At 39.2% G+C, this 16,444-nt stretch overlaps 1 protein-coding gene across 1 annotated transcript in view; it reads left to right on the forward strand.

Annotated features, from left to right (window-relative positions):
- Positions 1–16,444, forward strand: part of CALCR (calcitonin receptor) — a 268,591-nt gene that overhangs the window by 175,468 nt on the left and 76,679 nt on the right. The window contains exons 5-6 of the mRNA XM_074986222.1: positions 7,725–7,837; positions 14,787–14,878. Coding sequence (XP_074842323.1) covers positions 7,725–7,837; positions 14,787–14,878 — 205 coding nt within the window. The remainder of the gene's footprint in view (positions 1–7,724; positions 7,838–14,786; positions 14,879–16,444) is intronic.

The following is a 16,444-nucleotide window of genomic DNA, read 5'->3' on the forward strand; positions in this document are numbered from 1 at the left end:
CTTCAGTTCTTGCACTCCAATGCACTTCCTTTCTTGAGTATTGTCAGTAGCATGGATCTTGTCCATTCCTTAGGCACCTTCCCTTCTTTTCATGCTATATTACATAGAATATTTCCTGAATCATACTTTCTCCACCATATTTAATCATATCTCCCATGATCTTATCATTTCCAGGGCTCCTGTTGTTGTTTAGTTGTTTCACTGCTCTTTCTACTGCCTTCTGCTCAGTGAAGATATCTCTTTCAGTTCTTCAGTCAGTCTCTCTGAGATACTTGGGTCCAACTGTGCTTTGTATAGATTGGTGCAATATCTCATACATTGCTGCACAACCTTCTCCTTGTTCATGAGCACCTCTTCATTTTCATCGTTGGTCGCCATCTGCTTCAGCTGCCTCTTCCTATTAATATTCCTAGCCATCTCATACACCTCCCTGGTCTTACATTTGCTGTAATACTTCTCTAGCTTCACACTGCTCGTCTAACCATTTCACCTTATCCTTTCTGGCCGCTTTCCTTACCTCATTGCATTTCACCCTATATTGCTGTTCTGCCCTCTCAGAAACACCCCTTCTGATCTTCAATGCTCTCTTCTCTTGGACCAATTTCAGTGTCTCCTATGTAACCCACTTCTTTTTCATCTTCTGTTCTTCCATAATAGTCCACACAATTGCCTCTTATATTGCTGTGGCTATCCCTTCAACTCTCTTATCTAGGTCTTTCTCTGTAGCCACATTCCTAATCTTCTCTTTGAGTGTTGCTCTGTATGCATTCCCTATTTCTTCCTCGTCTAGCCTAACCATGTATCTTCTTAAACTGTGTCTTACGCTTTCTCTTGAGTTTTATCTTGATGTTTGCGATGACTAGACTGTGGCCTGAGTCTGTATCCACTCCTTGGAAAGTTCAGCACTGCTGTACTGATGCTATCCATCTTCTTCTTATCAAAAACATATCTACTATGTTCTTGGAATTCCCATCGTTCGGTCTCCATGTCCACTTACCTTGTTTGCTGCTTTTTCTGTATACAAACATTCCTCTGACTCTCTTCCAAGCTTTATTTGTTCCGACCTTCGCATTCCAATCTCCTCTGATGATCAACACATCTCTCTTCAGTATCTCCTCCAGTGTCTTTGTCAAGTGTTTATAGAATAGCTCAATTTCTTCCTCCATACTGTCCGACGTGGGTGTATACACCTGAATAACCAAGATGTTGAACAGTTTTGCTTCAAATCTCGCTACCATCATTCTTGCACTTACTAGTTTGTATCCTAACAATGCTCTTCAACTCCTTTGCTAAGAAGGAATCTGACTCCTGCCTCATGCTTCCCTGACCAAATGACTTCTCAACCCTGCATCTGTCCCAGTGCTGTCCAACGCATCTCCTTCAGTCCAAGTATATCACATTGGTATCTGTCCATCTCCTTCCAAAGCAGCTCTAATTTGTCAGTCTCCCAACTTGTCAACCCTACCCTGATCACTTGATTGCTGTTGTGGACCTTGTTTATCTGGGCAACATCTGAGCCAGCATCTTTTGTCATTTAATTCTACTGGCATCAGACTTCATTTGTATTGTTTCATGGTCAGTTCATCATCACTCATCTGACCAACCCTCCTCCTTTATCCAAGCTTGGCACTGGCCTGGAACCCCCAGAGGCTTCATGGTACAGTTGAAATTGAGGCCACAGATTTAAAACAAATACAAGGATGTATTTCTTCACACAATGCTCAGTCAACCTTTGGGAATTTTTTGCCATGAGATACTGTGAAAGCCAAAAATATAACAGGATCCAAAAAAGAAATAAAGGAATTCCTGGAAGACAGGTCTGTTAATGGCTGTTCACCAAGAAAGCCAGGGTTCCCACCATGGTATTTGTGTCCCTCAGTCTCTGACTGGATCGCTGAATAATTGTTCTGTTCTGTTCATTTGAAATTGTTGAAAGACAGGTTACTGGGATAGGTAGAACCTATTGGTCTGACTCAGTATGGCTGTTTTAAGGCCATGTCTGCATTGCCCCCAGAAGATCAACCTGCTCAGGGTCAATCTTCCAGGGTTTGATTTCATACTTCAGGTAGGCACACACGAAATTGACCTATCAGGTGTTGCCAGTCAACCTCTGTACTCCTCACATATCATGAGAAGTAAGGGAAGTCGACAGGAGAGTTTCTCCTGTCAACCTTCTTCAGTGAGAACAGGAAGGTAAGTCAATTTCAGACATGTTCATTCTAGCCACGCAATTGTTGTAGTGAGAATTGGTTGACTTACTTGCCCAGTGTAGACACAACCTTACATTCTTTCAAATCAGTTGGTCGGGAAAACTTCCTGAGACAAATTGTCCACTGCTTCAACTCAACTAACTATGTTTATTACATTGGCTAATACCCTATGTCTTGGAGTAGTGCTTCTTAGAGTTCTGTTTTCAGTTGTGTTTTTATATGCACATTTTATATACACTGGGTTAAATTAGTCCTTTGTGTAATAGTTTTTGAATCAGTGGAGTCAAAACAGGAATGAATGTGATGTATTATGTGGATTTGGACTATTGGTGACAGAGATGATAATAACTTAATAGGCCAAATGCATCACTAATGTAAGAACACTGACTTCAGTGGGCTTATAGCAAGGAGGAATATGGCCCTGTTTGATCATGTAAGTACTACAGGAAACTCCCCATGCAAAGTACACAATCACATCTATCCTGTATAACATGTTACAAAATTAGCGTTTTGTAGTTGAAAGAGACTTTTTCTCGATAAGCAGAATAATATCTCCCACTCACTTGTAGCAACACTGCTTCTTAGCTAGTTTGGAATGCACAGAATAGTTCATGAGCTGTTTATTCATAAAGTTCTCCTGTTTGATGTGGTTTGGATATCTGCATGCTGTTGCCCTGTTAAAAAATGTCATGTTAAAAAATAAAACCTGCTCTGGTGCTTAGGGAATCTGTCTGTTGGAAGAAGGCAAGCATCTCCCAGAACCTCATATGCTTGCTTAGGTTTACAAGCCTGTGTGGACACAAGATACTGTTTGAACATGCATTTTGATGGCTTTGATTTGATTTAATTTAGTAAATCAGTTATTTTTAACTCTTAAAGTAAACTTTAAGAGTGCAAAAATATATCACATTTACCTATAAGCAGTTAACTTATTAGGGAACTGCATTCTCTTACATCAGGTCACAATTTGGATGAATAAGTTTAAATGCCTGTCTATTTTACCATCATTCAAATCTGGAAGTTCAGCCTCAGTTTATATACATTTTGACGTGACATTGTTTTGTTCAGAGTTAAATTTAAAAAAAATAATTGTTTTGGCTTAATTCTCTGTCCACCTCCCCTCAACTCCTTCTGGGTCTTTTGTTTTTCTCCCATCTCTCCTGTGCACTTCTGTTCTTTTTTTTGTCCTGATTGGTAGTCATGTTTTTTGAAGTAATTATTTATTTCTACAGGGTACATGCTATGAGATATATAGGCTCTACTTTTCTGATGATGATGATGGTGACATTGGAGTTGAAGCTTTAGATGGCTTCCATCTGATATAAATATTTATCTGTTAATTGAAATATTTTCTCTACAAATATTTTATTGGTGGACATAAATGAATCAAATGATCTGTGGAGATATCAGATATTCCTCAGTTAATGGATTATATGCAATCAGTGATATATAGCAATATACACTTCTATCTAGAGAATGACAGTACAATCCAGCAATTGACATTTGCTGACAGAAAATAAAAGGCAGCAACAATAAAACAAACTTAAAAGCTCACAGATGTTTGTTGTCAGCAGAGTTGATCTAGCAGGGAAGAAGCTGATTGCTAAGTACAAGTCTGTTTCATGGGTTCTCATGCAGCGATATGTCTGTTATGTGGAAGTTACTGCTTTCTTAATCATGAAAACGGTTGTGAATCCTTCAATCTTCACTAATTCTAGCATGATTAACTTTTCATAAAAACTATGTATCAGGCATTAATTGTTCATTGTTCCTTTTTAACTTGTTTAATATGTTTCAGTGCTCCAATCAGGGAGCAGAAACAATGTCATGTGATTAGTTCTCAGAATGTGATAATGAATAGTCCAAGTGAACAGTTCACAATCAAAACATATTTGCAATAATTCTTATCATCTCAATACTCCAAAGGTAGACACTTAAGTTCCCCTGTTAATACGTGGGTATAAATCTTGTCCTTCTGCCATGCATTATTTTACTATTTTCAAAGCTCTCTGTTGCTATCCACTTCATTCAAAACAGAAAAGGCTAAGCTGCCTGGCCTTGTAGCCCAATGCCTCCTCTAGAACTGCTGTGGTCATGTTGTCTTAATAACTTCTAGCAAAATAAAGCCTTGGTTAAATGAGCACTCATTCATTTAAAATGAAAATAGTACGTTTAGAACAGAAATCGAATGTTTTCTCTGTAAGTCAGTCTAACGGGCACCACAATGCCCCCTGCATGAAGCACCTGATTGATTGTAGGGGGATGGGCAGGTCACAGAGGCATGGAATTCATATAAAACTTTTTCAAATGCTTATCATCCTTCACATGATCAGAATACCACATCTCAAGCAGATGAGCCCCAAACAACCAGCCTGTGGCTAATTATTTATAAACCTCCAACCTCTGGGAGTGTTGCTAAAGAAAATTGTCCTGTGACTGAAGACCTTTGCTCCCTGCCTGGGAGTCAAGCTTACTAAATGACTTATTGGAAAAAGAAAGACTCACTGATCAATATATTGAACATCACACAATGCACTTTCTGATGAAGGAGAATGAATTAGAGAAATCAGAGCAAAGTAAGTGGGGGAAGAAAGCCACTAAACCAGAGTCAGCTGTGCTTTTCTGTGCTTAATGAAAAGTACTACACAAAAGATTTCCCTCTGACCCTCAGAACACAATGCAGACATCAGGGTGCAGAGATAGACGTTAGGAATGTTATGATCTATTGCATATCAGAAAAGCTCTATACATTGTGCAGTACCATAGGATAGTAGGTAAAACGCTGTACATTGTGTTCTGTAATATAGTAACTGTTAATCTCTATTTATGACTCCAAACTCATTCCAACTTTAGATATCTGGCAATGAGAAAAATGGGAAAGATGCTATAAGTGCAGGCTAAGATTATCTTAAAGTTAAATTGATGGAAGGCTGAGATAATGTGTACTTTTCCTCTCCATGCTGCCTGTGCACGTACTGATTTTAAACAGTAGTCTCCAGAGCTGTTCATCTGAAACTTGCAGCTCTTTCAAGAGTGTTGTTTTTCAAACCATGTGAAAAGGACTATTTCTAAGTCTTCCAAATATATCATGCGTCTGTCTGGTCACAGACAGATAATACACTGTATAAATCTTTGCCTTATCAGTACATTCACTTACTTTTTTCATTAGTATGTGAGGGAGGCTAAATCTTAAGAATTTAAACAAATTACACAATATCAGAAATCAATAAATGCTCAGAGTGAACAAAGAATGTATACGTGTGAATGGTATTAATCTGTTCCACAACACCATACTAATTTGAAATTCTGACAATATGGCTGTTGATCTCATACAACTACAAAGCTAGACTAGATGGAAATTAAAATAACTTCCTAAAAACATGAACTTTAAAATACCCCATTATTCATAAAATAGAAGCATTCACCACTGTCCCAGAAAACACCAGCCATTCAGCGTGATGGCCCAGATCTGCAGTCCTTGCACAATCATGCTTTCCATTGAGACCCAGGTGAGTGAGGATTGAATAGAGATGTCAGGGTTTGGCCCAGATGTTGACATGTCTGCATGATGCAATTTTATAGGAAGATGCTGGAAAGCAGCTTTGGAACAATTTTTGTAATAGGGGTGCTGAGAACAATTTCATCAAGCTGTAAGCCATGCGTGTAATAGACACCACTTCAAGCCATGAGGTGTGTCAGCCTTCCCCTCATCCCCATTTCTAGTTCCAGCATCTATGATGCTGGCGAATCAAGCTAGAGTGCTCAACATGCAGTAGCTGGGCTGTGTACCTAGGTGAACGAGATGCCTTCATGCAGTCAACAAAACAAATTTAACAGATACTGTTAGTCACCATTTCAAATGAAATTGAACCCATGAACTGTTTGCTATAGTGTTTGTCCACCCTACATTTCTCTAAATCACCAGAATACTTGTTTGCTGAAGTGTTCGCCAGTAGTATGATCAATCCTGAACACTCATTGCAGGCAAAACTCCCCATTGACTTCAGTATATTTGGGACTTATCTAAAGAGTACAGAATTCTGTCACACACACATGGGCACACAAAGCACTGCCAGCACAGTGACTTTATCACAACTGTAGCTCATGGGCTGTGATAGAAGACATTGCTTTGCTCCCACTCCTGCGTACTTGCTTTGCCCGTGTCACTTGCTTTAGCCCAATAGTTTAGCATTCTCTGGGCCTGCTGCTCTGCCTCAGACAGAGAAACTGCAAAGTACCGACCCACAACTTTCAAGGGGTAAAGATTCCCATTCATGGCCTCTGTATAGTCAGATACCCATCTCTCCTATATCCTGAGATTCAGTCCTCTTGTACTCATTTAATAGTGCAGGGTCTTCCCCTAAGTATCTGTGGGGGAGGGATAGCTTAGTGGTTTGAATGTTAGCTTGCTAAACACAGGGTTATGAGCTCAGTCATTGAAGACGCCATTTAGCAATCAGAGGCACATAGATGTCAGGGATCACAGAATTGTAGGGCTGGAAGGGACCACAGGAAGTCATCTAGTCCAGCCCCCTGCTTCAAGCAGGGTCAACCCCCACTAAGTCATCCCACTGGGACTCAAAAATCTCAAAGGCTGGAGAATCCTCCACCTGTCTAGGCAATACATTCCAGTTCTTCACCACCCTCCTGGTGAAGTAGTTTTTCCTAACATCCAACCTACACCTCTCCCTCTTTAACTTCAGACCATTGCTCCTTGTTCTGCCATCTGCTACTACTGAGAACAGTTTCTCACCCTCCTCTTTAGAGCTCCCCTTCAGGAAGTTGAAGGCTGCTATTAAATCACCCCTAAGTCTTCTCTTCTGTAAATTAAACAAGCCCAAATCCCTCAGCGTCTCCTCATAGGTCTTGTGCTCCAGCCCCTTAATCATTTTTGTTGCCCTCTGCTGAACCTGCTTCAGCAAATCCACATCCTTTTTATACTGGGGCGCCCAAAACTGGACACAATATTCCAGATGTGGCCTCACGAGTGCCAAACAGAGGGGAACAACCACTTCTCTAGATCTGCTTGAAATGCTCCTCCTAATGCACCCTAGTATGCCATTAGCCTTCTTGGCTACAAGGTCACACTGTTTACTGATGGTGCTTGGTGCTTCGTCCTGCCAAGAGGGCAGGGGACTGGCCTAGATGATCTCCTGAGATCCCTTCCAGCTCTCTGAGATGTGTATCTACATATATACATGTATAGGTTTATTAAAAAAACCTTTGCACCAGCAAACACCATACAGGTCCAGTTAGGCATGAAAACTAAGAATGCATGAAGTCACCCAGATGTGAAAAGACTAGAGCATGGGTATGTTTGTGAATGAGTGTGCAGGCATGTGTACTTTTTGCTGGACTTGTTTAGTTTGCAGTTTTTGGTATTACTTGCCCACACAATTTTCAGCTGCCTCTTCAGATTAATTTATCCTAGCATAACATATTGCATCTAAAACAAAGATGGGATTTTTACAATATTCAGGCACTAAAACATTTGCACTTTCATTTTGTTGACAGAAAAGGTTTCAAAATACTGTGATGAAACAGGAAATTGGTTCCGACATCCAGAGAGCAATCGGACTTGGTCCAACTATACACTGTGTAATTCCTTCACCTCTGGAAAATTGAAGGTAAATTCTGCTTAATATGTCCGTATTTTTTGAGAATGCTGTTGATCTGGGCCAACAGCATGCTGTCTGTTTATATGGTCTAAACTTCAACCAGAGTATTGCGAATTAGCTGAAGCCTTGGCATTGTAAGAGATCATCCAATTACTTGTTTTTTGTTATTGTGTTTTTGGTTTTTTGGTTTTTGTACCGCCACTAAGTCATATGCTCTTATCAAATATTTTAAATTATGTATTGGCAAGCAAAAATGTAGAGAAGTTTACATATCAGGGGAGCAACATAACGTATAATCTAGACTGTAAAAAGGAAATAGCAACTAGAATAGCGAAAGCAAGAGTGAGTTTGAAGGCGATGGATAAGATCTGGAAAAACAAAGCAATTAGCTTAGGAATGGAGCTGAGCATCTTGAAATCATGTATTCAGCAGCATGTTGTATGGATGTGAGACATGGGTGATAATGAATGCTTCGAAAAGAAGAATGTTGGCATTCAAGAGGAGTTGTTAGAGAAAGATTCTGAGAATAGGATGGATGCAGAAGGTCACCAATGAGGAATTATATAGAAACATACAGCTGAAAGAGAACCTGATGCAGAATGTTATTAAATGGAAGCTACAACTATTTGGGCATATTTGCAGAATGAACAATGAACGAAAATTTAAGACCTTGGTATTCGGCATAATGGATGATTCGAATAGGAGAGGCAGGCCCCACAGAGAATGGATAGATGATGTAGTAGATTGGTACGGAGCTAGTCTACAGAAACTAAGCCACTCTGCACTGGACAGAGAAAGATGGAAAGAAATAGTGAGAGAGGCATCAGACACCAACGGGCGCTGAGCCCAGCGTTATTGATGATGATGATGTGAATCCTGTAGAGAAAGGAGTTGCTTCAGAATATAAGCTTTTAAAGGGAAGCATTTGCTTAGATAATTTATTATATTTGCGTGGACTGTAGCAATATTAGAACTTTATCCTGAAAACCCTTGAGTTTAATGTAGCTAGTGAGCACGTTCATTTGTGTCCATGTTTGCTGAAAGAGCAAACTGACCAGCAATGTATCAGTGTGTTCCAGCTGCTTCCTCCAAGAAACATAGACACACGGCAGATTCATTATGCTTTTACCTGATACTGTGCCATGACAGGTAGGACTTGATTCTGAGGGGTGCTGAGCATTTACAAGTCTACCTTAGGAGTTGTGGGCTCTGCCATAGCCAGTTGTCACTGGTGAACAGACGAGATGTAATTTTTCTGGAAACATTCAGACCTTGATCTCATAAAGATGTGCAAAGCTCTGTTTACACATTGTGCATAGATCCGTTGAAATCAGTGAAGCTCCTTACGCTATGTAATCCTAAACAAATGCATAAATCTGGGGGATTGGAGTGTTATTTGGATCATATGCCCACTATGAAAATGCCAAAAGACATGGTAATGAAAATGGATATAGTGAATGGAAAAAAGCAAATATAGAAAACAGTAAAATGATAAATTCTGTAAAAACTGGAATGCATAGGATTTTGTGATCTCTAGCAAATTTGTAAATTGAAACAAACTGTCAATGTCCATCAGTAGATCAATGAGGTTTGAAATTTTTTTTGCTACTCTGACACTTTTTTCTTGACATAAAATATATTCATTTTTGGTAGGTAGACATGTATTTTATGGACCCAGTTCAGGTGCTCATTCTGTCCTTCAGATCAGTGTGATCATTTGGTGATTTTTTTCTCATTCAAAAGCAGTTGGGAAACTTAACTGCGCAAAGGATTTATAGTGTGCTATTAAACCTTTCACCTACATGGTACAGAACTCGTTCCAATTTACTTAGTCTAATAGGAATGGAACGTTTTTGCCGTCTGAGTGCACTTTATTACCTATCTACAATGAGTTTTTCATCTCACTCTATTGTACAGTAGGCAGATATCAACATTATAGCATCTACTGTCTCCATGACTGACATATAATTAACTAGATGTTAAAAATATCCTATGAAATACAGGCCTAACTAAGCCAAGGAAAGGATTATAGCTGATCAAGCATAAAAACATAGGAATGGTCCTACTGGGTCAGACTAAATTTCCAACTACCCTAGAATCAAGAGTGGCCAGTGCCAGGTACCCCAGAAAGACTGAACAGAACAGGTAATCATCAGGTGAGCCATCCTATGTTGCCCATTCCCTGCTTCTGGCAAACAGATGCTAGAGACACGATCCCTGCCAATCCTGGCTAATAGTTATTGAAGCACCTCCATGAATTATCTAATTCTTTTTTGAACCCTGTTTAAGTATTGTTATAAAACCTTCAGATATTTACTTTATACATATAAAATTTGTCCCTGATTTGATAGTATTTTAAAATTGCACACCCATGCCTAGAGCTGGGCTAATAAATGGATAAAGAATTTGTGATTAATTAATATAACTAATTTTGCAATATTACTTTTTTCCAATGACTATTGTATTTACTTATTTGCCCAATGCTAATGTAAATGCAGTTTAATTTGAAGTTACTTTGACAAGCTACTCCAGCTAATGGTGTTATTTCTTCTGGGTTAGATTTTAGTATGGCTTTAACACACACACACACACACACACACACCCTTTCACAAGTAAAAATCATGGGCCTGCATTCCACCTCTTTGAAACTAAGTTAATATAATGGCACTGGTGAGCTAGAGATTCCTACAAACCAGCATGCCCTTGACTTTAAATATGTAACAGTTCCATTGAAATCAATGGGACTGCTTGTGTGAGTAAAGGTGCATATGTGCATAAATTGTTGCAGAATTAGGATGTTAACCTTGAGGAGAAAATTAAGAATATTGAACCAACAGCAACAGAGAAAGAGACAAGGGCCACGAAGTGCGAGGGAAAAAAAAAACTTGAAGAAAGCCTTCAGGAAATATGAATTTAGATGAGCTTATGAAAAGAAATACATTTCTGAAATCTGAGTGGCGCTCCAGGAAAATTTGATCACAGTAAATAATTTATCACTCCTTAGAATTCTGGAAGGAAAAGAGCCAGAACCTCATTTGGTTTTGTTTTTAAACAGCTACCTAGCTGTCTGTGGTTATACTTAGCAATGGCCCATTCTACAGTGTGTTGGAAGGATCCACTGGATCAATTGGACGTGAAGTTTTTTCTTACCACAGAGAAACTTTGGTGTACAATATGCTAACCCAGGTGTGACAGAGTAACAGTGACAACTATTATTGTAACAGTAACAACCTCACATCCCAACAGCATTCAATAAAAGGACTGTAAAACTGTCATTTTTTAGATATTGGCACAATGCTAAGAGGCAAAAGTGTAGACCTGTTACATATTAAGCATGCCATTCAGAAGAATTTTCAACATATTTCAGCCAATGTGCAGACGAAATACAAAGGAAAATTTTTCATAGGTTAGGTTCTTTCTGCATTTTCCATTTTTTTCCCTGCAGCAGAACACCATCTCTACAGTTATGCCAAGTTCGATGCTTACCTTTAATATGTTCCTAAACCAAGAGTATGCTTAACATATAGACTTCTGACCGGTATACACTGACAATCTCATTAGCATTGGAGCAAGAGGTGTTATTTTCTAAAGTTCCCTTTAACTAATTCTTCCCTGAAGTTAAGAAGTGTTGAAAAAAGTAACCATAAAAATAGTTCTTTTGGTATCATTCCATACCCATGAGAAAAAGTGGTGGTTTAGAAATACAGAGTTAGAGCAGTTTAATGTTTGTGCAGACTTGATAGGAGATACCAAATATTCAATATTTTTAGGATACAGCAGTCCATCAGTCTACACCAGTATTTCTTAAACTCTGTTCCGTGGAGCATTGGTGTTCCATGAACAGCTAACTGGTATGCCGCAGACATCTGACAGTTTTTTGATACCATACCCTGATGATATATGTTTTGTTACTAAAACCAGATACAATGTTGCTTCTTCCTCGCCATGGTACCTGACTAAATTGCTTCATTTTGGTTTTTGCTGCATATTTTGCTGTTTGGGGTTTTGTTTTTGTTTTGTTTTGTTTTGGTCTGACAATAATTTGTTTTGAAGAAAATGTTCATGGTGCTCTGCATAAAAAATATTATTGTGTGGTGTTCCATGGTCTCCAGAAGTTTAAGAAACACTGGCCTACACTGCAGAGGTTATTCCAGCTAAGAAGATACACTTCACGGTGTGTTATTTGGCATTCAAATGCATTTGGGTTTGCCTTCATTTTTTTATTTCTAGAAATCTACCTTGAACAAACACCCTCACAGTATGGTTTTATGGTATGTTCACAATGTTGCCACTGATTTTGAGGTAATATGTTTAAAAATGCCTTCATAGCCCTCAAGTGAATGTTTGGCCATGTGAATAGGTTTCAGTCTTTCAAGATAAACACACACAAACATGTTCCATTTTCATTTGTATATTAATAACCAGAGTGCTTTTCGATTTTCTAGCTGGTTTATAGTTATCTTGGTGTGTAAGAGTGACAACAAATCAACATGTTTAGGGGTGGCTGCTGTGTTAACTAAGTTCTGGCTGTAAAGATGTGCTGACAAGGATATACCTAAAAGGAACGGCATCATTTCAGCAAAGTCAAAGAAAGACAAGGAACATACATGAAAAAATATATATTTTAATCAGATGGTCAAGAAAGTTGTCTTGTCCCTCACCATATCCCTCACCACCTTCTTCATCAGAGCTGCTAGCCTAGTGTTTACATGCTCCATCAATATTATGGTTGGCCACTATGTAGGAACTTCAAGGCTCCTTGCACCCTTACTACTGTGTGTGCAGAGCCAACGTCTGGGTCTGTAAGTCAAAATGGGCCAATTCTTATTTACATTGTGGCCACTAGCAATGAGGCCAACAGCGTCCGTGGGCCCCAAGGCAATGTATGTGAGCGGCCCAGCTCTGTGCCTACCAGAACAGTGGAGGCCACAGGCAGAAGGATCAGGGAAGGGGGCAGCCAACTCTCAGCAGCACCCGGACCACAGCATTGCACACACACACACCCATCCCTTAGAGCTGCACAGAACATGTGGAGTGGTGCTCCAGCAGTGATTGAAAGGACCCAGAGCAGTTGCTCCCTTTGCACCCCTCAACACCCCCATCAGAGGGCCTGGACACTATATGCTACTCATGTAGGTGCCAATCATCTGTCCAATTATATTTACATCCATTTATACCCACCTAGATGGCCAGAATGGTTCAAAGTGACTGCAGCGTAAACACAACAAAAGAAGAGAAAGAGAGATACTCCAAGTCCTGCTCCCATTTAAGCAAGTGCCAGAAGCAGTTGGCACCAGAACAGTAAAATGGCCAGAACATCAAGGAGCTTTAAAAAATTACATCTGCACCATGAAGACATTTTTTTTTCAAATTTTTTTTCAATTAATGGTACAATTTGTGCTCATAACTCCCCCAACTTCAGAATTACATGAAGCCTGACTAAAGAAAGCTGGGTAATTAGAAGCTAGCTAGATGCTAACTGAAGATGAGTTATCTCAAAGTGTTGTTGAAACACCTCTTCTCCCTCAATTCTTCCCACATTGCCAGAAACATGGCAAGAAAAGGGAGGGTGGAGGGGCAATGATGAATATAAAAACAATGCCTAAAATGGTGGTATGGTACTTAAGCATTTTATGGAGGAGGACATTCCTTTAAAAAGAGTTCATTTAGTGATTTAAGAGGAAAAAAAGAAGGGAAACTTTTTGTGTGCAACAAAAGAACTAATGAAGCATCTCTGAAAAGAAGAGCAGCTAATAAATGATTTTTTTTCAAAGCATGCTACTAAAATATCAAATCTTCCAATAAAGAAGGTAACACGCTTGCACCTGCTTCATTTTGGTGTCTGTAAACCGGGACCCCCTCTGGGTTAGACTACTGCATAGCTGGGGCACAATAATGATAATAAAAACAAAATAAGTTTAAGTACAGTGCAACAAAAAGTATACATATATTCTGTACTGTCTAGCTCAAATTTAACTTGCAAACATGAGAAATGACAGACCACGCTACTGTACAATGAGTGGTTTTCTGCTTAATTATGATTTTATTATACTAAAACCAAAGTAACAGTTTAAATCAGTACTTTGAGGATTTATCTTACGACATGTTGTGCATGTAGAGTACTCTATAATGGCTTGTACATAAACAAAGGTTTAGTAATAGACTTTGTTTACCTTTCATTGTGGCGAATACCCATGGTCTGGAAAATTCCATAATCCAGCAAGCCTATCTCCCAAGGTCGCCAAATTAAAGAGCTGCTTTAAAGAGATTCTGGATCCTTTCCAGTTGCCAGAAATCATTATATAGCTCACGAATACTCAAGGTTTGCTCAAAAACAAATAGGGCATTTAAATGATGCATTCTGTAGTCGCATGGGATTTTATTTCAATAATAGGATTGACAGCACATGAAACATAAAAATGCCTAAATTATATTTCAGTGGTATTGATCAGGTGTCTGTTTCTCCTGCCACCTGTGGTGTAATGCTTATTGCCCAAGCAGTTTCATTAGATTTACACCAATCTGAGAACAAATTTTCTCCCATGGACTTACTCTTTCATACTGGCTTAAGTGAGAAGAAATTTGGACTTGGGAAGTTTAATCAACACAATTTTTTTCCAACCTATTTTTTGAAGAATGTGTCATTTGCTTTGAGCATCATTTGCAATATAGATCTGATTTTTCCCCTAATAAATCTAGTTGGTTTCCCTTAAAGTTCACTGAAATTTTGCCATTACTCTTATTGAAGACAGAAGCAAACCCAGCATGTGAGGAACAAACAAACACTTAATCTTACCTCTTTACTTTTAGTCATGCCTTTTAATGTATTGTGAGTGTTTCAGGAACTTCAGATTTAAAAGAAATAAAAATTGGTTGGTTGGTTTTTCAAATTCTTGCTCATGGTAAGAATTAAATTGCTCCTTGCTAGTTTTTCATGTTTTCTTTTTTTTACTTCCAGATGGCATTTATACTTTACTATATGGCTATAGTAGGGCATGGTTTGTCTATAACTTCACTGTTGATTTCCCTGGGGATTTTCTTCTATTTCAAGTAAGTGTTTCTTTCAGCTTCTGCTTTTATTTTTTTTTTAATTTTTTTTCTTCTCTGACTTATTACCAAATGCTAGAAGTGTTTGTGGGAAAACAGGGGGACTTGACAGTTATACTCATTTCTCCTTATTATTGTCTTGATAATACAGGAAGAAATCTATTGGCTCAGTTCTTGTGCCAAGTAACCTTAAAGTAGCTGACCAAAGGAGGATCAGTCCAACGTACAGGAATGTTTCAGTAATAGACTGTGTTCTGCACTACTAACCAATCTGTGGTTGGCAACCAGGCTGTAGGCTGTGGAAAGATGAAGTGATTAAGGCTTCATTAGACTCAGTGATTCACCACTTGCCTGTTGACCATTTAAAACACTAAGCAGTCCTGTAGCACCTTATAGACTAACAGATATTTTGAAGCATAAGCTTTTCTCGGCAAAGACACACTTTGCCAGATGCATAAGTGGGAGTGTTTCAGAGGGGGATTTAAAGAGGGGGTCTCAGTAAAGGGGAGGGCCAGTGCTGACAGGGTCTATTCATTCAGGGTGGATATGGCTGTTATTGGCAGTTAATGTGGAGTGGTGAACATCAAGGGAGGAGAAAACAAGTCAGCTCAGTCAGGGAGGATGTGGCCCATCATCAGTTGCTAATGTGGAGGTGTGAACATCAAGAGATGAGAAACTGCTTTTGCAATGCACCAACCACTCTCAGTCTCTGTTCAGTCCTTGACTGATGGACTCAAATTTGCAGTGAAATTGCAGCTCTGAAATTTCTCTTTGCATTTTATTTTTGAATTTTGTTGTTGTAGGACTGCTACTTGTAAATCTATTACTGAGTGTCCAGGGAGATTGAAGTGTTCTCCTACAAGTTTTTGTGTGTTACCATTCCTGATGTCTGATGTTATGTCCATTTATTCTTTTAAGTAGAGACTGTCCAGTTTGGCCAATGTAAATTGCAGTGGGGCATTGCTGGCACATGATGATATATATTATATTAGTAGATGAAAGAGCAGGTGAAAGAACCTCTGATGGTGTGGTTGATGATAGGACCCGTAATGATATCACTGGTGTACATATGTGAGCAGAGTTGACAGCAAGGTTTGTTGCAGGGATTGGTTCCAGGTTTAGAGTTACTGTGTTGTGGTCTATAGTTGCTGGTGAGAAGTCATTTCAGCGGCTTTTTCACCTGCACATCTACTAATGAAGTGGGTCTTTGCCCACAAAAGCTTATGCTCCAAAATATCTGTTAGTCTATAAGGTGCTACAGGACTTGTTATTTTTGAAGATACAGACTAACTTGGCTACCTCTCTGTTACTTGTTGACCCTTTGCGCATGCTGGTAGCTATTGTAATACCAAAGGATCCTACTGGGTTATAATATGGGGTCCACCACACTCTGGCATGAGTTGTATCATACTCCTCATCAATTGCTGACCAGGGCCATTGACTTTACTGGGAGCTCACAGAGCTCAAAGCTGATAAACCTGAAGAAAATTACATGGGGTGCAGTCATCCTCTGAATTTCACTGGAGGTTAAAAAGTGAGACCCTGTAGCAGGAGTTTGAAATGGTCTGG

The sequence above is a fragment of the Carettochelys insculpta genome, chromosome 2 (assembly GCF_033958435.1).
Source record: "Carettochelys insculpta isolate YL-2023 chromosome 2, ASM3395843v1, whole genome shotgun sequence".
NCBI lineage: Eukaryota > Metazoa > Chordata > Testudines > Carettochelyidae > Carettochelys > Carettochelys insculpta.